General features: G+C 36.1%; 1 protein-coding gene across 2 annotated transcripts in view; it reads right to left on the reverse strand.

The window, feature by feature from the left end:
- The window catches only part of ARHGAP15 (Rho GTPase activating protein 15), a 590,409-nt gene that overhangs the window by 501,963 nt on the left and 64,249 nt on the right, over window positions 1–24,197 (reverse strand). For both annotated transcript variants that reach the window (XM_045559125.1, XM_045559126.1), the window contains exons 3-4: window positions 16,552–16,620; window positions 1,394–1,455 (exon numbers count right to left, since the gene is read on the reverse strand). In XM_045559125.1, coding sequence (XP_045415081.1) covers window positions 1,394–1,455; window positions 16,552–16,620 — 131 coding nt within the window. The remainder of the gene's footprint in view (window positions 1–1,393; window positions 1,456–16,551; window positions 16,621–24,197) is intronic.

Below are 24,197 nucleotides of genomic sequence, written 5' to 3' on the forward strand. Positions count from 1 at the left end.
CCCCTGTGCATCTGTCTCTTGGACCCTTCAAGGGAGGCTGGCTGCAGAGCCACTGCAGAACAGTCCAGGAGAAGATTCAAGGCTCTGTTCACTATCCCAGAATCAGACAATATGGGCAGAAAACAGAGCTTATTTTTTTTTAAATTAAAATAGCTATTTTAAGTAGTGGAATTATGGATGACCCCCCCAATTTTCTTTTAAAGAAATATATAAATAATCCATCATAGCCATCAAACAAAAGCATACTTTATTCTCTAGCACTAGTCAGAGTGTCACTCTAGCAATGAATTGCATTATACAACAAACAGGTGTGCTATTGTGTAGCTAATTAGTACAGTTATCCTATATGGTTTTAACTATTAGTAAAACGGTCATGAGTAAATGCCTCATACCCCAATTTGAGCATTTTCTACATTGTAGCTTACATATCACCTAGCACAAAGCTAAGTACATAATAGGACCAATGTGAGAAATAGCAAAAATTCTAAAATGGAAATAATTACTACTAAGTATTCCATATATACAGCATAACTAGCATCTTTCTCAATGCTCCTATCAACATAATCTAATTTTTTTCTTCAAGGTTTTTTGTTGTCTGAAGAATTTATTACCTTTTCAAATTTCCCTCACCTGTGTTCATGATTTTATTTTTTTTTATTTTCTCCATTTCTATTTTAAGCTAAAAATATAGTTCAAATCCTCCATCCTTTAAAAAATTATTCTCCCAATGTATTGTAGGCAATTTTTCTTTTCTTTCTTTTTTTTTTTTTTTGAGACAGAGTCTTGCACTGTTGCAGAGGCTGGAGTGTAATGGCCTCATAGCTCATAGCTCACTGCAGCCTTAAACTCTTGGGCTCAAGTGATCCTCCTATCTCAGCCTCCAGAGTAGCTGGAACTATAGGCGCACACCACCATGCTCAGCTTATTTTTCTATTTTTTTGTAGAGATGGGGTCTTGCTCTTGCTAAGGCTGGTCTCAAACTCCTGACCTAAAGCAATCCTCCCACCTCAGCCTCCCAAAATGCTAGGATTACAGGTGTAAGCCACAGCGCCTGGCCAGGAAATTTTTACATAATGCAAATGAGTCCATTCATCCCCAGATCTGTTAATCCTAGAAATCAAGACTCATCACCTTATTTCTTTTCATTTTTTTAAAGATCTCATGCCCCAGGAGGACAAGAAGCATTTCGTTTATGTTCTGTGTAACAATATAGAATGTAGTAACTTTCTTTGAAAACTACAACTATATTAAAATAATGTTGATTGTAGTGGTAGCAGAGGAATTCCAGTCTGGTACCATAGGGCCTTGCTTCCCAAACAATAGCAGTAACACAAGCTGAAGATATGGGAACTAGCATCGTTATATAAAAGTGGGTTAAAGAACTTTTTATTACCTTAGTTTCTTTCCTCCATCTGCAATTTTAGCTTTTTGAAGATAACCTTCTTTTTCAACCATCTGTAAGAAGAATGCATATGTTAAAACTGTGACAAACTCCTATGCATTGTTACTTTGAATGAATCTATGCTTTTCAAGAATCATTGCAGTGATGGAAGTTTCCAGTTATAGAACTTCATTAATAATGCATAGATAGCTTATGGGAAGTGCCTGCAAGATCATAATCATTACAAGCTGTTGAAAGACATTGTGAAGAAGAATGTGAGGGATTTGTTAGATAGCAATACACCTTTACTCACTTTTCTTTCTGGGCATTGAAGTCACTACCTTAAAAAATTGATTGAAAATGGTAAAACAAAGACAAATTTAATGCCTTCCTTAATTTTACTTATTGTTCTTGGAAAAGTTCTTCCTTTTTAACTTCCCCAGAGTGGGAGGGGGAAGAATTCAATTGAACCAGATAACTTAGGCAGTTGAAGCATGGAAGGGCATTTAAAACAGCAACGTTTCATGTGGTCCAGTTTCCAAGAGACACTGTTGTAGCACTGTCTCATTGTCCTCTTCTTCCATGATGTGGGATTGCTTCATTACTATAGCATGCGATACTAGCTTTTGTTCCTAATACAACTGCAAGTTTCTTAAAGGAAATTCAATAATTCATTATAAGAGAGTTGTTTGTGGAGTTCTAGGCAAAATAAATGCACAATGCAAACTGTAATGTGTTCCCTTCCAGCAAAGTCTATACTAGCTGTTTCAATTTCTTTCTTTTTCCTTTGGTAAACTCTTTATGCATATACCATCTCTCTCTCTCTCTATATATATGTTTGATTGACATAAAAAGGATAATATGTACAATACCAAATGAAACTTTCTAATATGTTTTACTGAGAGAGCAAATACCTCTTCCTTACTTTTTCAAAATTAATTATTTTTATACAGATAAAATTTAGAATTATTTTATAAGATTTCTCCGACATCCCAGAAAGATCACTTCACTTTTTTTAAATTTCAAAATATTAAGGGGATACAAATGTTTTTGTTACATGATACACTGTATAATGCTGAAGAGTCAGGACTTTCAGTGTGCCCATCACCAAGACAGTGTTCATTGTACTCAGTAGGTAAGTTTTTAACACTCCCCCTTTTTCCTCCCCTTCTTAGTTTCCAATGTCCTTTATGTACCCATCATTTAGCTCCCACATATTAGTGAGGATATGTGGTGTTTGTTTTTCCATTTCTGAGAGACTTCACTTAGGGTGATGGTTTCCAGTTCCATTCAAGTTGCTAGAAAAGACATTATTTCATTCCTTTTTATGGCTGAGTAGTACTCCATGACTGGACTGGTATCGGTCCATGACCTGTTAGGAACTGGACCACATAGCAGGAGGTGAGTGGCAGGTGAGCCAGCGAAGCTTCATTTGTATTTACAGCTGCTCGCATCACCACCTGAGCTCTGCCTCCTAGCAGATCAGTGGTGGCATTAGATTCTGCATTATGGTGAGTGTATAATTATTTCATTATATATTATAATGTAATAATAATAGAAATAAAGTGCACAATAAATTTAACGCATTGAGTCATCCCCAAACCATCTCCTCCCCCATTCCCCCAGTCCATGTAAAAATTATATTCCATGAAATGTGTGCGTGTTTTTGTATGTGTGTGAATTAATGGGCACTTAAGTTGATTCCATATCTTTGCAGTTGTGAATTGTGCTGGGATAAACATTTGCGTGCAATTGTATTTTTGATAAAATGACTTCTTTTCCTTTGGATAGATAGCCAGTAGTGAGATTGCTGGATTAAATGGCAGGTCAACTTTTAGTTCCTTGAGGAATCTCCATACTGTCTTTTATAGATGTACTAATTTAAATTCCCACCAATGGTGTGTAAGTGTTCCCTTTTCACTGCATCCATGCCAGTATGTGTTGTTTTGACTTTTCAATAATGGCCCTTCTGACAGCGGTAAGGTGGCATCTCATTATGGTTTTAATTTGTATTTCCCTAATGGTTAGTAATGTAGATCATTTTTTTTTGTATGTTTCTTGGCCATTTGTCTGTCTTCTTTTGAAAAGTTTCTGTTCTTGTCTTTTGCCCGCCCATTCTTTCATGGAGTTGTTTGGTTTCTTTCTTTCTTTTTGTTTCCCTTGCTGATTTATTTGAGTTCTTTGTAGATTCTGGATATTAGTCCTTGTCTGATGTATAGTTTATAAATATTTTCTTCCATTCTGTAGGTTGCTTATTTACTCTGTTGATTATTTCCTTTGCTGGGCAGAAGCTTTTTAATTTAAGTTCCATTTATTTATTTTTGTTGTTGCTGGATTTGCCTTTGGGGTCTTAGTCATACATTCTTCACCTAGGCCTATGTCTAGCAGATTTTTTCCAACGTTTTTTCTTCTAGAATTCTCATGGTGTCATGCCTCACATTTAAGTCTTTAAATCAATTTTGAATTAATTTTGTATATAGTGAAAGATAGGGGTCCTGTTTTATTCTTTTGCATGTGGCTATCCAATTTTCCCAGCACCATTTGTTGAATAGGGCATCCTTTTGCCAATCTACATTTTTGTCTGCTTTGTCGAAGATCAGTTGGTCCTCTGCTACATGCAGATGGGGAAAAAGAGTGTTGGCAATTCACTAAGGGTAAAAGACGGAGTGCAGACTACAGACTTGGGCTGCAGCATGTGAGGGTAGAGGTGTTTGAATTTCTTAACACCCTATTTCTACTCTCACTCTTTTTCCCCATTTGCCTCCCAGCAGAGGACTGACTGCACTCCCTCAGTGCCGCCAAATATGCTTTCCCCCCTACTGTAATACTCCATTTTGACCATGTCTTCATTTCATAAACCCCTAAATATACTAAATCTACTTTAAATCTACTTTAAAATTCAATTTGTATGTCTTTTACTAGAGGGTCTTTCTATGGTTTCTCAACCATCTCTTTTACACACGTCTGTCCCAAATCTCCATTTTCATTCTGCCATTATCACTGCGATAGCACTTATTGGATCATATTCTAATTTGCTTATTTGCTTTGTTTGCACCTGTGCTGTGAGCACATTAAAGGTAAAGGGTTACACCTTTCACACTTGGACTCCCAGCTCCTAGAGTACTTACTGGCATCAGTAGACACAATAATAAAATTGCTTGAACAAATGAATGAATTAATGGATATTCAAATGTTTATTTAAATCTTTATAGGAAACTGGGCAAAGCAAAAATATTCATCTGGAGTATGACAAGTGAAGGGAAGAGATATTTGGGGGTAAATGAGATGTCCTAAACACTAAAATCTCCCCAGTTAAAGAATTGCCTGTTTACAATACTCACTCTGATATAGGTGAGATCTTTTCTGCCTTGTTCATTGTTATATTCCTGATACATAACATAATAAGCAGTTTCAAAATGTGTTTGATGGATACATTTTGACTGAATCAATAATGATGAAGATAATGATGATGAATTATAACCATCAAAGCAAAGTTCTTTTTACTTATCTGCATTTCTAGGAAATTTCTTTTACTTCAGCATGGTCTCCACAATTTTAAAAGAGTCTAAAGAAGCTTTCTTGGATAATTTTTAGAATCATGGTTTCAGTATTCAATGGTGCCTTTTGTTTCATTTGGATACATCTGTTCTTTTTCTTTTTCCACCTTTTAGTCTACACATTTTTCTTGGTGCCAGGGAATTTTATTTGTCTACCCCCTAAAACCATATAATAAATTTAATGTTTAACTCTGGGGCATCACTGGTTTGTATAAGTGTTTGGAAGAAAGATGTTTTCAATAGAATTAGCACCACAGAGGAGGTCCCTTTCTTTAGGAATTTGTATTGAGAAATTTTGTTGTGTAACCATACACAAAATTTATTGTTTTATTTAAGCTTTCTTCTGATAAAAACAAAATAGTTACCAAAAAACCTGCCATTCATCTATCAAAAAGCTACAAAATCTGTTAACCCTTCATAAAAATTAATGCATGCATTCTCAGCTAAAAATGTTGCCTTTTTTTTTTTCAAAAAATATTCATTAAAAGACCTCTAAGTGGACATTTGGTACCCACAGAGATGTTTTATTGATGAAAATTTCTCTAAAAGGAAAAAAGAAATGTGCAAGACAAAAGCTAATATTCTTACAGGGAGAAATCAACATAAACAGGTTTGTGATATATACCATTACATTCCCTCCCCTTGAATACATAAGTAATGTTCTCCTAGATGCTGCTCAACTTTTCCCGGGATAACTGAGATTGAGGCCAAGGGCTAGATTTTTCACTTTAGGACTCAATAAATGTGACATCATTGCCATCAATGGCTGAGCCAGTTCCCATGGTCCTGTGTCAGTGTGATAGAGTTTTCCAGAATGACCACACAGAGATCCCAGGAACAGATAAGGAGGAAGAACTGGATAGTAAGTTAGTTATCTTCTCCTATATCATCTTCCAATGTCCAAGCTGCCTTCCAGATCATTAGAAGAAGCCAACTATCCTTCTGCTATATACACTTACCTACTTCATTTATTACTACTATATATATTTTTACATGTCTGCATGTATATTGCTACATATAGTAGATCCATAGCCTACTATCATGCATATATTGTCACTTCTGAGATCAGGTGTTCATTTCTCTCCATTGCCTCACACTTGATGTATGCTTATTCATTATTTCAACAAATTTTTAATTAGTAACACCCTATACCCCTAAAAGCCAACTGCTTTGTTCACAATAGGACTGCAAAGATTAATAGGACAATTTTAATTCTATTGAGGCTTAAACCCCTGTGAGCTCACATTCAAGATACTCCTGTTCCTTTTTTAAGAGGAGTGGGTACCATACTCCTTTCCAGCCATCTCAGAGACTTAGGCTATCTTTTAGCCTGGAATACGAAACTCCAATTAGGCTTCCTACATTGAAAGCATTGCATTGTTTTAGATCCCATGCTGGCAAGCAAAGCTTCTGGGATGTAGAGTTAACCACTCTACTATTCTGTGTCATCATACTTCAAAATATGTTACCATGTTCCATGCACCAGGAATCTGTTTTTCTGGGATACTCATAGTGAGCCGAAAGAAGTATTAGGGCAAGCAGATTACTATGTGTTTTGCTTGTGGGTTTACATATGGTACCTTATTAATAACTCTAATTATCTCACTTGATGTTAATCCCATGGTCTGAAGAGACGACGACGTATAAATTACAGTTGAACATCCTGATCATCTAGGGCTCAGATGGTCTTGTCTCTAGTAATTTACAAAATTACATATAGCTTTAGGTCTAAATTTAGAATTCTACGTGCTGGATTCTAGGCCAAATTGAAGTTCTTTAAAGCCATAGCACTTCCTAAACTATGTATACTTAAGAAATGTCAACTGATCTTGAGATGCTAAATCTGGCTTCTTGAGCTATTTGTCCAATGTCCCTTCGAAGCCCTACTTAACATTAAATGGCTGGAAAGATCAGCAATTTGTTCAGATTGGATGCCAGTCAGTCTGCCAGCATTGAGGAAGTGCTCAGGCAGACACATCTGTGCTGAGATCCAGATGAGAAGTATGAATGGCAGTGGGATACCCAGATAGCACCTGTTTATCAGCCTCTGTTGGAGGTGACAGACAAGACAGGGGCGCAGAAGACAATCTTTGATGAATGGTAACACTCAAGGCAGAAAGACAAGCCTGTTCACCGTATGTACAGACACTGCAATTTTTTATGTGAAGGCTTTATGTTGTTCTCAGACACAATTGCAAACACTAGGTTTTCATGTACACCAGTCCCCCAAAGAGGTCTGTTAAAATATATGTTTATAAATGGAAATAAACTTAATCTGAGACTTCCACCAGATTTTGATGAGAAGGGTTTGGCTTTTAACACCGGAACCACACGGCCCTTATGCCTTATAATATGTGCTCTGCTGATGCATTTAAGTTATTGTGCTCCTCCCCTTGGTTGTGATTCTGTGTTCGTGGGCAACCATCTGACTCCTGATTCAGCTTCCGAGGTCCTTTGATGTAGAAAGCAGGTGACTTAAATGGTCAGCATCAGAATATTCCCCATTATATACTGTGAGATAGTTGAAAGGGGTTATCATCTCTGGAAACACTAATAATATTGATAAATATGATTTTTTCAGGATTTTTCTGGAAAGCTGAGAGAGGACCCAGCCCTAAATTGGGATGGATCCCTTTGGAGTAGCATCACCCTGTGAAACCGTCTGTTTGACTGACTGACCTTCATCTGAAAGAACTTTGCATCATTCCTCCATAACCACAACCCTGGGCCACTATAATTATCAAACAGATTTAGCATTTAATTATTTTCCTATTTAATAATGAGGCAGCTGCTATACTTTTTCTAAACTTTTAATAGATCACAGTACTTTGCTGGTAATCTCGTTTATTTCAATGGTTTCTATTAAAAAGCACAGAATGAGGACACATTTGGTTACATCATTTTACCCCCAATGATGCTTCTTTTTCCTTCTTAAATCTCTTTTTTACTTCTCCACTACCCACAGAAATAGCTATTTCTGTCTTTCTTCTTTCTATTGCTTTTCTTTTCTTGACATTGCCTTGAGAGTGTACCCTTTTCCTCCTTGGGATTCGTTGCCTACGTTTTCTTCTCAGTATCCAATTATTTCTATGCTGGCTCTGCCTTTCTTGCTATATTTGCTCTGCTGACCATGTATGTGGACTTGCAATGGGCAAAGTCCATTAAGAATAGAATCAAAAGCAGCAAAAGAAATCACCTTAAGACTCTAGCTTATCTGTACATCATATAAAAGTACTAATAATTTTCTAAAATTGTCTAAATGCTTAATTTTACCTTACATATAGTTCAAGAATGAAATATGATGCTTTTAGAGGTGCAACATGATGTTTTTACCTAATGTAAATACATAATTTATTGCATATGCATACTTTTAAAAAGTGGTAAGCCAAAATTCTCAAGTTGGGTACAATGATTACATGAAAAGGAGAGTAGAAGAAAAGCAAAGAAAAATGATTCTGCATAATACTCGAATGATGCCCATAAAGGGGCAACCAAGAACACTTAAAAAAATTCTTGATAAGCTGGTCTTGATTTCAGATCTCAGAATTAGGCATGGTTTGCTCAATTGCAACTTATTTATACCCTTTAGTATATTTGTTAATCAATCTTTTCATGGATTTTCTCCCTCTCGCAAACTTTCTCTCACTCAGAAGGAACATGGGATTTCGCTGAATTGTCTTCAACCATTTTTCAAATACTGGGTTTGGCAAAACAAATGTTATGCTTTGCCAAGTGCCTTTCCCCATCATATTAAACCCCTGCGTATTTCAAGGGAAATTTTATCCACATGTCTCTGATTTATTTACCCCTGATTCATCAAAATGTCATCTTGAAAATGCTATTATACTGTTTGATGTCTAAGAACCCCTGAAAACCTGTTTCCTGAGCCTTTCATCTTGCAACCAGTGTGTTTCATTTGGTCACCACCAAGAAATCCAGGTTCTGTTTGGAAAACAAGCTGATGAAGGCACCTTTTTGTATCTCAAGACCTTTTTTTCAGTCTTCTGGAGGCTTTCCCTGTATCTCACCTCTTCTTCCTCCCCCTCAGTTTCTCTCTTCTTCTTCCCTGAATTCTATTTCTTTGTGTCTTTGATTTAAATATGTTACTCTTTCATTGCCTGTCATTGGACTTCAGTGAGAATGGCCTTCCCGGTTACTGTCTGGACAACTTATTAGTGTAATTCAATTGCTGTGTTATAACCTAATTTCAGTCTAGGGAAGAAAGGATTGCTCAATGTCAATAGCCTTTGCAGTTGTTCTGTGTTCTCTTTCTCTACTCTAGAGTTAAATGAATTTCAAATGTGGGCCTGGATGGGAGAAGTATTATAACTTGTTTCTGTGTTTCAGCAGCTTCTGAACTTCTTACCAACACCTCAAGGCCCTTCAAGATTTAAGTACTGACTCTGTCTCCCCACAAAAGAGTGTTCTTGAAGTTTTTCAAATGTAACAACTTTGACCCTTGCGCTTGCTGTTCCTTCTGCTTGCAACATTTTTCATTCTTCCAATTCTTTGCTTGGCAAACTCTATCCATCCTGCAAATCTCAATGTAACTGCCCCTTCCAAAGAGTGCTGTTATGACTACTTTATCCCACATGGGGAGAACGCCCCTCTCATAGAAGCTTGCTTTTCTTGCATCATAGCACATTTTATAATTTGTATTTATAGAATTATGCCTTTCTTGTTTAATGCTTTCATTCATCCATAAACCAAAAGCTCCTTGAGAAAAAGACATGACTAGTTAGCATATCATTGCAAGCCTAGTGTGGTGCCTTGCACAGGGATGGCCTCAACACGTACTTGAACTAACAAACACGCTCCTGCTTGAGAAAAGGAAGGGCACACGAAACAATGAAAACTCAGAGATCGTTTCTATTAGCATGACTAAATTATACAACAATGTTATTGTACAACTTATTATTAATAGCTTGAACATCTGGAAGAACATTTTAGAAAACCTAATTTTGTCTTACCAAAATAGAATTTTGAAAGAGTAAAAAATGTTTAAATTTTTTCTTTTGCAATTTAAGAAAAGCCCAGCTTGATCAATAGAATTAATCCCCCAAAGTGGCTGTCCTTTGTTTCAAAATAAGAAAACACTATGTTCTCACAATGTCTTTCATGCTCAAAGCCCTCGCAAGTATTAATTAATCCACAAAATGATATCTGGCTCCATAAGGTGGAATCTGTGACTTAAGGTTTATCTGCAAAAGCCTGCTTTGCCCCCAAGCCATGGCAACTTCCTGAGCTCTGTCCTCAAAATCCTCCTAGCTCAGGAGGTAGCAGATGATTCTCTAAAACCTGCCACAGGCTTTTGACTCCTGCAGGGTTATCCATAGACATGTTTTATACTCTGTTGATAAAAATAAAGACGATAAAGATTTAACATGTTATAAACAGCATTATTTTTCTTGACTATTTCTTCAGGGGAAACAGGGAAAGTGCCCTGAAAATAATTAGGTCTCATGAACAGTGATAATATGGAATAAACAAGATCAGGAAACAAATGTATATTAGCGTCTTTGATGTTTCGTGTTTAAAATTGTTGCCACATTGTAGCGTTTATTAAGCAACCACACTGATTCTCAGGAAATGATTTCAGTATCTTCTGCAGAAAGCCTGTGGATTTGCACACATGAGGCATGAATAATATCACCTGTGAGTGAACGGGGTAGTTTCCACCACGAGATTTTAGACTCAAATTAGGAATGTATTTTGACCAATATTCAAAAGAAATGCATAGATCTTCTGTTGAACTACGTTGATCACAATCTACTTTATTAAAGGGAACATTAAGAGACGAAGCATGGCTCCCAAAGGGAGTTAGTGTCTCCTAGCCCATCCACACGGTGGACTCCATTTTATAAAGTGAATCGTTTTCCTCCAAAGGGGTGGAACAAATAGGATACTTGGACAAGTTTTGCCTAAAGCCAAGGTCTGTCATGATTCTTGGAGAATGTTCAGAAGTCTTTGAATACAATCAATAAAAGAAAGAAATGAGATTTACATAGCACAATGTTTTAGAATAAATAAGCTTGAGGATCCATATGGCAAAAGTTATGAATAATAACACCAGCTTAAAGGATTTTATTAATTTTCTAAAGTGCTTCAGTGTGTATTATTCCATATGTGATAGCTCATCCTGGTAGGTACTGCCAAGGCAAACTACTGTGGATAATTCTAGAAACAACACTGAGGCATGGTGGAGTAAGATGAGTTGAAGACATGAAATTAAGGAACATGCCAGAGTTGTGGGAAAAGTATATGAGTCTAGGTAAAAAAAATATATTAGATTAGATTAGTCAGATGTAAAGAAAACTTTGTACATGCTGGAAAATAATTCCTTTTGGTGTGACAAATAATGGGTTGTCTACTATTAATCAGATTTGTTGTTTAGGGGAATGGATGATGATTTTGCATTGCTCATCATAATGGACACTTTATAAATAAAAGTTTGGGGCAAAGATAGCATCTTTGTCTTTAAAATAGCATTAAATAAGAAATTCAATATAAGTAGAGATTGATGGATAAAAGTTGAATATTACCTGTGTTCACAATGCTCAGCAAGATAAGTACTGACAGAGAGGATCCAGGGAAACCCAAGTCAGGACTGGGAAGTAAACTGATTGGTAGTTCCAAAAGTTTATAGAACCAGTGTCTCTGTGTGTGTGTGTGTGTGTGTGTGTGTGTGTGTGTCTGTATGTGTGTGTGTGAGAGAGAGAAAGAGAAACAGAGAAAGAGAGAAACAGAGAAAGAGAGAGAGGACAGAGGAGTATGCACGTATGCAGACAGACATGTTTAGAGAAATTTCAACTTAAAGAGCTTACAAAATTATTGTTTTTGCTGCTATTTAGCAGTACTTCCCACTGTCACCTTTCCAAGATTATCTGGGCTAGAATATTGAGCATATGGATCTATTAGCTATTAATAAACTATCTATAATTTGGGATATTCAAAATGAGTTTCATTTATTTAGAATTGAGGCTACAGAGTCTAGACGGACTACTATATCCCAGTAAATCAACAAGAAACCTTAATGTTAGGAAGGTAAATTAAGAAAACTATTTTTTAATATTGTAATGATTCCTCTGATATTAGCCTATGCTAATTGGCATAGCAGGTACACAATTAAAAATTACATAATAGTTATTACTTATATTTAAATAATAGCCATAATGTGAATTTTAAAAATTCAAAATTATACTTTATGCAAAAAATTGGGACACCTTAAGGCATTGTTCAAATATAGTTCATATACATTTATGTAGACACACATAGATACACAAATGCAGACATTCACCTAGCCCCATTTTCAGTCTAACTTTTCCCATGTTTCATCAAATACTTCAGAGCAAACTTTGCATGTGCTATTTTTATGAAGTGCAACTCTTTATAATTATGTCTACGTACTTTATTTGCTATGTAATCCAGATTTATGCAAAATTGGATTACAGAACAAATAAAGTATTGATTTTCTTATTTGTTGGACAGCTTCAGTGTGCCCGGCTTTATACAAAGTCCTAACAGTAAAACAATGAATAGGGTATAGCCCTCCCTTCAAATAGCTTAAAGCTGAATAAGAGAGATAGAAAAGGAAACAGACAATTTTAGTGTGATGGTGCCAGGATGCAGGCAAGACCAAGCTTCTATTGGGAGACGGATCAAAGAAAGGCAACCTAATTCGAATTTGAGGAATCGGAGAAATACTTCCCAGAGAAAATGCTAAGTTGAGATTCACATACTTAATTTTCAAAACAAGATATTTTTGTATCTAGCTATATTGTAAAATCAGCTTGCACTAGGAAGAGCAGGCACATATTTATTAATATCTGCAATCAACAACATGATTTTAATAAATCTTTAATATCTTACTATTACATCAAGTGACAAACATGTCTTTCCTGAGCAAGCACTAGTGCCAAAAGCAATATAAGTGGAAGTACAATATAATAAAGAAAATGCAAGTCATAGCCTCTAACTTCAAGGCATTTACAGTCGAGCCATGGAACAAGTCTATTACCCATGAAATAAGAGTGAACAACACAAAACAACACACGAACATGTGCTGGGACGAAGGGACTATAATTGCTACAGCAAATCCAAGCTCCTTCAGGGTAAGAGTCATGCCCTAATCATGTTACTATTCCTGGTTTGAGGGTATGTATTTGGGAGTAGATAATAAATAACATAAATCAGGGGCTAGGAGAGAGGTCTGTAGACTTGATGATGTAGAAAATTGGAAGCTGTTGAAAGTTTTGACAGGGAAAATGAAATGATGAAGGCACTGTTTAAAGAAGGTTGGTCTGGAATTGCTGCCCAGGCTTGGTGGAGGAACAAAGGGCCATGGGAGATGAGATCAGGAGCATCTGCAGGCCTGGGTGAGGGTATGCGTGTGCAAAGAAGCACGCGGGCAGCACAACCACGGAGGAGAAATTGCTTCAGGATTTGGTGACTTACGAGTAGGGTCATGGGGAAAATCAAAGATCCAAAGCAAATGTGCTCTAAGCCCAGATAAATGTGTGCTACTAATCAAGATGGGCTCAATGGACAGGGGAAGCAGTTTGGGAAGACATTGATGAAGGGTTGAAGTTAGGCAATTTCATGTCTGTGATGACACTGAGACACCCTAGAACAAATGACTAATTAGTGCTTAAAGACATAGGCTAAGATAAAAGGAAAGTAAGCAGGTATAGACCTGTGTACAATAAGCATGGAAGTAAAAACAAAAGCCATTAACTTTCTATTATACATTCATCCAACACATAGTTAATGGCTCTTTACCATGTTCCAGCAATCCTTATAATCATGAGAATAGAGTAATTAACACAGGAGACAACATCCTTGCCCTTACAGAACTAACATTCTAGGGGGATGATAAACAAATAAAAAGAAAATGTATAGTGTGCCTCGTGGTTGTAAGGTCTATAGAGGAAATTAGGTAAGAGAGGAGTGTGGATGGAAATGGTGGAGTTTCTTGTTTGTTCATTTGTTTTGTAAGAGAGATGAGGAAAAAAAGGTGACATTAGAGAAAAGATGTGAAGCAAATGAACAAATGAGATGCACAAATTTTTGGACCAAATAAATTAATTTGTAACAGGCAGAGAAAGAGGCAAGTGGAACAGACCTGTGGAGGAAGTAAGGATATCAGCTTGGTTGGAGCAAAATGAGCCAGGAGAAGAAAGGGGAAGGTGAGATCAGAAAGGTAGCTGGGACCTCTAGGGCTTGATAAACTGCTGGACATTTTTCAGCTTTTACCTGGGGTAGACCAGAAGCCAGGGGGAATTCTAGTCAAGAAGTGATGTTATGGACTAAATGTTTGTGTACCCCTAAAATTCATATAGTTGAAATCCTAACCCCCAAGGTGATGGTATTCAAAGGTGGGGTCTTTGAGAGGTAATTAGGCCCAGGAGCTCTCATGAATGGGATCAGTACCTTTTTAAGGGTGACCACAGAGAGCTCTCTTGTTCTTTCTGCCCCGTGAAAATGTAAGACGTCAGCAGTCTGCAGTCTGCAACCCAGAAGAGGGCCTTCCCTGGAACCTGACCATGCTGGAACTCTGATCTTGGACTTCAAGCCTCCACAACTGAGAGAAATAAATTTCTGTTGTTTATAAGCCACCCTGTCTGTGGTATGCTGTTACAGTGCTGAACTGACTGAGATAAGGAATGTAATCTAATTTACATTTTAACAAGATCACTCTGGCTGTTGTGTTGGAAATAAACAGCAGGGAGAAAGGTGAAAACAGGAAGTCTTTTAGGGAGGCTGTTTCAATAAATCAGGTGACGGATGATATGGAGGAAGGCTGGTGAGACATGAACTGACTCGGTGTATTCTGAAGATACAGCAAATGGGGTTCTTTGATGTTCAAGTTTCTATTTTGAGAGAAACAAGGAGTGAAAGATGACTTTAAGAGTTTCTGCATTCTCATCATGAGTTAACAAAAAAAAAAGAGTTTTGACTGAAGCACTTGGAGGAGTAGAATTAGCATCTTGTGAAATGGGGGAAATTGGCACAACAGGTTTGGGGGGAAATCAAGATCTGTTTAGGATGTGCTAAGTTTGAGATATATGTTAGACATGTGAGTGTAAACATCACAATATACAGTGCTGGAGTTCAAGGCAGTGGTCCATGCTGGAGACAGAAATCTAGAAGTGGTTAGCATAACATAGTATCTAAAGCCATAATACAGAACGAGATATCCCAGGGAATGACTAGAGAGAGAGAAAGACAAAAAATTAATATCTGAGCTCCACAATGAAGAGGGACCAGCAAAGGGAATGGAAAAGACGTGGCCATTTAGTTAACTGGAGATCCATGAGAAAGTAGCTTACTGGTAGCCATATGTGAAAAATGTTTCAAAAAGAGAGTTATCAGTTGAGATAAATGCTCAGATAGATCAGTAGATATAGGAGAGAATTAAGAATTTACTGATGGATTTAATAATATGGAAGAAATTAGTGCTTGGGTAAGAGGGGAGTGGTTGGGATAAAAGCCTAAATAGAGATGGCTCAGGAGATAAAAGGGGGGTGGAATTAGAGAAAGCAAAGGTAGATAGTTCTTTTGAGGAATTCTTACCCTACAGTAAAGTGGAGTAATGGAGCAATAATATCTAGAGTGAAGATGAGGGATCTAGAACATGCAAAACAAAAGAAAATAAGAAAACGGAACAAAGAAAAGAAAAATTTTTGGTGTTGAGGATGAGACAATGCAAAGATAACAGGGGTGGAGATAGATAGGAATAAAGTCATCATGGTGCAGCATCCTGTAAGCCAATGGACTACAGGCATATTGGCCAATGTAAAATATAGCAAGAAGGACAAGCTAAATGAGTATGGATATTGTATTTGTCAAAAACAAGGTCATTAAAAGAAAGAAGTATCAGAACATGTCAGAAAGTTTGGGCTTATATGTTTTTTGAGATATCTCTATTACTTCATTCATTCATGCTGTTTACAATGTTTCAGGCATTCTTCTAGTCATCAGGATATAACAGTACACAAAAATTAAAAAAAAAAGTCCTGCTCTTGCAGAAAAGGATTAATTTTTTTCCCTTAAACAACAAAAAGCTGTCAATATTTGCAGTAAGCCCCCGGTAATCTCTGTTTCCTGTTATTCACATTCTGCTGTAATTCCTCTTCCCTTGAGTGTGGACTGAATTTAGTGACTTGCTTCTGACCAAAAGAATGTGGCAAAGTTTATGGGATGTTAATTTGCTAATTATGTTACAAGCGAGTGCAACTTCCATTTTGCTAGCAGATTCTCCCTCTCTTGCCTTCTCAGCATGCATGCTCTAAAGAAGCAAACTGCCATGTTGGAGAAGCCCACATGGCAAGGAATGGCCAACAAACCTGGAGGAACTGAAGCCCTGCCAACAACCTCCTAAGCAAGCTTGAAAGCAGACACTCCTCAGTCAAACCTTCAGATGTGACCCCAGTTCTGGCTGACCACTTAAGTGTAACCTTTTGAAAGACTTTGAGCTGGAGGACCCTACTAAGCCATGCTTGGATTTCTGCCCCACAGAAACATGAGATAATAATGTGTGCTGTTTTAAGTTGCTAAGTTTTGGGATAATTTATTTTGTACCAGTAGATCAGGAACAATGAAATAATCACTCACCAATTGTTCCAGTGGAGGAATGACATCTTTTAGGACATGCTGTGAATGATTCCTTCTGTGTCGGGATATCTGTAAATATATTAACATTTAATACTATTTTATTATTTTTCTTAATAGAGCATGCTTTAGTAAGAGTGCACATGAAAATAACCATATTCACATTCATTCAAGGTGAATAAAGTAGATATAAAATGAGAAGTAAATGTTTTGGACATTGACTAACTTCAATAAAATGTGTACTAAAAGACGTATGGCGGCAACAATCTCTCAAACTCATATGCTCTAATTATCATGTAACCTTGACAACCTTCCCCTCAAGTGGTGGCATCTATGTTCTTTCATTTTGAACCTAGGTAGACCTTCATGGTTGCTTCAACCAAAAAGTACAACAGAAGTTCCACTCTATCACTTCAAAGATTAGAATACAAAAATAGCATCCATTTCCCCCTTGTTCTCTTGGAACACTCATTCTTGGAAAATAGTCTTCATATTTGAGGAAGCCCAGATCACCCCACGCAGAGTGTCTACATGAAGAGGTCTCACATTGTTTTCTGGCAGAGGGCCAGCACCAGCCCCTAATTACGTGAGCATAAAGCAAGCCTGAGGGTCTCCCAGTCGTCGAGAGCCCCCAGTCTTCAAGCTTCCCAGCTGAGGCCTAGAACATAGTGGAGCAGAGACAAGCTACTCCTACTGCATTTTGTCTGAATTTTGACCAGACTCTAAACATAATAAAATCATTGTTTTACACCTCTGTGTTTCAGGGTGATTGGTAATCCAGTAAAAGTAACTGGAACAAAAAAATTCATATTGAAATACTTTGTGATTTTTTGTGCTTTGGGAGCAAATAAAAAGAAACTTTTTCTCCTAAGCGACATATAGACATATTCTATAATAAAACAAAAAGAGAAGGAGAGGGAACTTTATAATTAAATCTTGTACTGTTTTTTAACATAATCAGAAGCTCTCATTAATACTATTTCATATTTTACATGGAGAGTGAGAAAAAGGGAAGGAGGGAAGAAGGGCGAAGGGTGGGGGGAGAAAGAGAAGGGAGAGGAGATGAGTGTGAAAATTAAAAAAAAATAAAGCACGCCTGAATACTACATTAGAAAAATCTAGAAAATAATCTAGAAAAGGACTTTGCTGTCTTTGGCTCTGGTTGCTGGCACATGTATAATAACTGACTGAAGGGATTAAATCAATGTCTATGAAGATTTTGAGGGAATAATGTTACCAAAGAAACCAGAAGCCTGGCCTAAAAAATGCATGACTTCATACAATCCTGGAACCCCATATTTATTCCTCCAAAACTGGGTTATGAAGGAAGTGTGAGTCCAAGACCATTCTCCCCAGTGTCCAATCCAGATGTGGCCCATGGAGCACAATGGAGAAGGAATAGCCTCCAGAAAGCAGAGCCAGCAACCCTGGAGAACAGCGGACATGGGGAATTCTCCCAGAAAACAGAGCCAGGGACAGGCTCTACTTCCAGGGCAGTTGTCTCACAGGGTCTGCCCAGCCGGATCGAATCATCGTTTTGGTCCAGTGACTGCTGGCTATTTACCATTCTTTCTTTTTACAAATGAGAATGGGTTTTGTTTGTTTGTTTGTTTCCAGTTACCATGTTCTTGCTCCACTGTTGCCTAGTGGATATAGTGGGGAAAGTGTGAGGGTAAGTTTGTATTTCAAGTTCTAAATCATTTTAACCCCCCAGAGAGACTTGGACTTTATGGAAAGAGCTGTTTATCACCAGAGATTCTGCAATTTGAGCTTGATACAGTAACTGGATGGGACGATTAGATGTCTCCTTTGGGGAGGCGGATGGAAGGATTGCTAACAGCTACGGCTGTTAACCAGGGAGGGTTTCCCTCCGTGTCCTCTTTCCTTTTATACTGGCTGGGAGTAAACACTGAATGAGGACCCATGAAGATGCAAGATAAAAGGAGTTTGGGCCCTGAATTGCCATGGGGAGGAAGACAAATATAGGCAAGGAACACTCACTTTGTTTGCTTTAGTAAATTGTTATTTTGGAATAATTTTTGAGAAAGATTGCAGAGACAGTTTTTATAGAAGACTTCCTTCTAGCTGTCATATAAGTGAAAAGTAAACTTCTATGTCTTGGAGCCATCAGATATTTTAGAGAATTTTACAGCTGCTATTATTGCCCCCAAATAAGATAACCACAGTTGATTCTCAGTATCAAAACGAAACGTCTTATGCATAAGGACACAGAGAGCAGAATAGTTTGTTAATGGGAGTGATCCTAGAGACCAAACTTTACACCTGTTATCCACTGATGTTTCAGCTTTTTCTCAGCAGTGGGAGAAAAAAAAAATATATATGTGTATATATGTATATGTATGTATGTGTATATATGGTATTTAAATCTCTTAAAAATAGGAATTAATTTTATATTGCTATCCATTTAGAACTTACTACTCTTAATTACTATTCATTATGCTAAGGTTTATAATACCCACTGAAAATTTTATATACATGTCTTATAGTCAACTTATAAGAATAGATGAGTTACAGGCTGGAAGGATATTTCTTGTTTTGAGAAATTATACAAAGATAATATGATCTGCTAATATTTATTGAGTACTTACTGTTTGCCAGGCACTGTACTATTTTTTTTTGCATTTTATTGGCATATTTAATTTCTCACCAAAACTCTAAGAGGTCAATAATATTAACCCCTTTTTATAAGTGTAGATATAGACACAGACAATTTAAGTAACTTTTGAAAATCCATATCTAATAAAAGGCATAGGTGATATTTAACCCAGATCTAAGCTCAACTATTACAGTTTATTGCTTCTTCAGCATCATAAGTGTGTAGTACTATTATATACACACACACACACACATACACACACTTATACATATGGGCAATCACTAAATTCCTGGGGAACTAAAAAACTGAGACCCTCTGTGTGCATAAAAGGATGTTTCTAAGGTAGAAATTTAAAGAAAGTTAAACTTATAAATTTGTACACATTGATATGGGAAGCTTAGAAATCAGATTTCAAATCTGTTATATATCATCTTAATATTCCTTTAGGGGTAATAATACTGCTGATCATTCCTAAATCAATAAGCTATCCAGTCTATCATGTCCAACTGAATTATGAGGATGTTGACAAAAAGAGAGCTTTTATCACCTGTCTTCTGCTTTACTGCTCTTCTTAGTAAAGCATTAGGCCAAGAAATATGTGATCATTCCAAATCAGATTATGCTGACTGAAAACTATGATTTAGGAAATTCTGGATCCAAAATGTTAATTGCTTTGCATGGATGTCAGGAAAAGTTCGGCTATTTCAAGCTGTCTTTACATGATATACTTAATTGAAATACGAACAAAAATCTCATGAGGTAGGTTTGAAGGGAGGCAAGGCTTTCCTACATCATAGTATAAATAACAGAAAATTTTGTAATACTTACATAAGCATTTACCCATAGCTTATTATTAAGATCTGATAATTTTACAAATTATTATGGGATACACTCTTGGGAAATATTCCAGCTTAAGACATTAGATGTTCTTATGAAACATTCATTTTTAGCCAGAAAACATTTCACATTTAGTATGCTCATATATCAGTAATTTTTAACAGGTATTCAAAATATACTTGTTTATTTATATTATAAAATATCTCTGCTACTAGTATTGCAAAGAGAGTACTTGACATTGGACAGTCCTATTCTGTCTCAAGAATGTCAGAACTTTTAAATGTCACTCACATCAAAAACCTACATTTTGTTCTGCAAACTGCTTCTAGATAAGTTTCAGAATGCTGGAGGGTCTTCATTGTTTGATCTTAGGTCCTTTCCCCTTTTGCCAGATTGTTAATTAATTTTTGAATTTTGAAAGCCTGAATAGTGATAATAATATTAGTAGTAACTTAATACAACTTTATTTTAATAAATTATTTTCTCTCTTAATTACAGAAGCATTTCTTGTGAGGAAGCTTTAACTATTATTTTTCTGTATGTCTTTTCTTTTTTGGTTCCATATGTTTTTAAATAGTATATAGATCCTCCCTCTAAACAAGTTGACACGTGTATATCTACCATATATTTAAGTGTTCACAGCCTCATTTATTTTGCTAGTTCTTACAGATTATAAAATGTTGGTTTCAATGTCATATTATAATTCCCATTTGAAAATTTCATGAGTTTCTACCTCTGAATTTACTTCCAATATTTTAGCAAAAAGAGGCCTTGACAATTCAAAATTTCTTGACGTATTTATTAGAAATGTCACTTAAGAGTTTCTTTCGACATGGTTATGTATTAAGTGACTTTTCAGAATCATAGTATTCTGTATCTTAAGCAACTGAGCTTTCCTAATAAACACTTGAATTGCTGGTAATCCTTCCTTTGGGGAAGAAAAAAAAGTCAGGCCTCATGTTTTTTGTGTGTGTGAATGCAATCTTTTTTTTTCAATGATGCTATCTTCCTCTTGAATTATCATGTCTTCTAAATAGGAATGATTTGTAGCTACCATTGAAAAAACTTGAAATATAAATGTCTTCTGATTTGGATTCTTTTTACCCAATATTGCTGAAAATCTGTGTTTTTCCTTCTTTGTCACCACCCACCACTCTCTCTTTTTCCACTTCTGCTCTGCCCCTCCCCAGGTACTTAGCTTTCTAATTGTGCAAAGTGAAAGAATATAGTATTCAGAATATATAATGCGTATTTTCTTTTAAATTCTTCTCTGTTGTTATTAGGATATGCATCACAATTCAAGTTTTCAGATATCTTTTCCTCCAAAAGGAGGAATTAAAAAGTCACTTTTTCAAAGTGCCTTTATTTCTTCTTGCTTCCTTTTTCATTTCTTATCTATTTAAAGAATATGAAACTGATGGGTGGGATTAGGACATGATATATTACAGACTGTAAAAATAACAGAATTTGGGCATATTATTTTCCTTGTGTAGGAGGGTCTACTATGAAAGTTATACATAAACATGAAACATTCCACATAGCTTGGATTTTAAATAGATTACCATTTTTGATGAAAGTTTATATCTTGTGGCTTAGAATTGAAATAAAATCTTGAAGAAAAGCACTAGTTTGTTCCAACATTTTCACAGACATGTACATTCTCTGAGGCATACCTCCCATTAGCAACCTCCCTGGATACTTGGATGAAAAACAGAAATAAATCTGTGGGTAAGTTTAGTTTTTAGTTTCACAGTTTCTCAAAAGGTTTTTTTGGTGTATCCCAATTCTTACATTCCAATTTTCATTTGTTTTGCCAAATTCTATTTCTTAAATTTATTACAATCAGAAATTAAGGAAAGTTGGTAAAGCTATTTTTTTTTTTTTTTTGGAGTGTGGAGACATGGCCAATATTTCTTGTAGTCACAATGATTTAGTTGTTTAAAAATAATAAACATCAACCTAAATGATGGCTATTTTTTTTAAAAGCCATGTATATGTGCTAGACAACAGCTTTTGAGAAAAGGAGGGGATAGTTAAGATGGGAGGACTTTACCTCATCCTGCCTTTAATCTTCTAATTTTAACTATTTGTGGACACGTGAAATTTATCCATGTCCCACAATTATTCTAACACTACCTAAACGTTAGCTCTTCATTGTCCTAATGGGAGGTAATGTCATAAACCAAAGGAAGATCAAATTCTTCTGTTTGGGTCCTTATTAACTTATGGTGGGCACCTGTAAGCAAATCTTTTCTGTTTTTTTTTTGGCTCTTCCCTAAACCTCTAACTATGCTATCAATCAGAAATCTGATATTCTCTTTTCATCTCTTTTATCCTCCGCAAACATATTAAAAAGAATGATTCTTCAGGACATATTAAAGTTTATCACTATTTTTAAAATTTGTTTGATATTTCTTGGTCAGCATCTGTGCCACATGTAGTGCTCGCCAGCTTCTCAGTCCTGGGGTAAGTCGAGTTAAATTCAGCTTAAGCCACATTTTCCTATCTCCCAGATAGCCAAAGGGAAACACTTGGGGGAAGGATTCTAACACCTTCACATTCTTTCCCTGATTTATTTAGTCCCAAACACGAGTTCCTGCAAGAAGAAAATCAGGCTGTCTCAGGACCTTCCTCTTTAAATAAAAACTAATTGTATATAGTAAACACACATTTCTTTGTTTATTGCTGAATACTATTTCCTTTACTTCTATCTTATCTTTTTTGGATACATTCAGTAGAATGTTTCTCTCTAAGAATTTTGTTGGGCTGAGAGTTGCCATTCATATGGAACCTGGACGTACCACAATTTTAGTCTTGAAATAGGCTCTTATGAACAGTCAGAGCCGCCAACACAGAGAGATACCTGGGTAATATAATTTCTACATTTCTTTCATACAAAGTGCATTCATATATTGTCTTAATTTTTAGTTCACCTGGTTTTCTTTTTCTCTGTAGAATCACCTATGTTTAGCCATAAATTTCTAAGTCAATACAGTGAGAAACTGAGGGCCAAAATAGACACATAAACATTTTATTCTACTCATACTGCTATTAATGGTATTAGATCTAAGGCATTATATAATTTTTTTATACTGCATCTATAGTTCCTAATATTAGTAGATAAAATGACTTATCTCTTTTACTCCCCATAATATAGATACTTAGTCTGTTGGTATAAACAAAAGGAAATAGTTTAGGGAGTAGATCAAGAAACTATAGATGAATAATCTAGAACACTTGAGCCAAACTGACATTTTCTCCATGCTGCAAGTCATATGTTAAATTTTAAATAAAAAGATTGGCAACAGAGAACAATACCAAGAAAACTATCTCATGAATACCTCATAAGAAAGCAAAATAGAAAACAAATAAGCAATTATTGAAGATCTGAATTATTAAAATGATCAAATGGCCTGCTTATTTTTAACCAAATGAAACAAAACATTGTCAAATCACCATTTGGCTATGTTGGGCAGAAACAACCAATATCTAATTTCATGATATTTAACTGTCTGGAAATTCTCAGCAAATTAGAAAGAGGCTTTATTTTCAGTCTCAAAAAAAATATTTTTTCTTTCATTGCCCAGAAGGGCTTACATTGAAATACTGAATTTACTTCTTACTTCTTCAAGCGTATCTTCCATCACTGAAGAAATTCTTCCCTTTTTTGAAAGCTGTGATCCACAATATATCAAGTTTAATCCATGATATGTAAAGTTCGACAAAGATGTCTACCCACTGTCAGCTGTCTGTGGTCTAGTGACACCTTTCCTCATATATTGTTATTTCTTAATGCAAAGGCAGAAAAGCACTAACTCAGTGAAAATGGTGTGCTGGTGTTGAAAGGTCACTTCCAAAAGCATTGTGGGAGGCAAAGCTTTTAATAACTATGATACTCTTTTAAAAATTAACAGATTTTCAGTCAAATACTTAAAATAAGCACATTGAATGCCCTCAGCATCTTTAGTCAATATTTAATAATTGTATCTTTCCAATTTCCTTTCTTAACTTATTCCTTGAGCTTTTCAGAGATCCCAAACTCACCTTCTGCTGCCGCAAAAGCAGATTTGGTTCTGAAGGTTAATCCAACTCAGCAGGATTGAAGGATGGCACTTTTCCTTGGTCGTAAGTATGTTGGCTCAGGCCAGACAGCTGTTAGGACATTCTCCTCTGGGAATCATGCCCTCAACACCCA

This window comes from Lemur catta, chromosome 8, assembly GCF_020740605.2.
Source record: "Lemur catta isolate mLemCat1 chromosome 8, mLemCat1.pri, whole genome shotgun sequence".
Lineage (NCBI taxonomy): Eukaryota > Metazoa > Chordata > Mammalia > Primates > Lemuridae > Lemur > Lemur catta.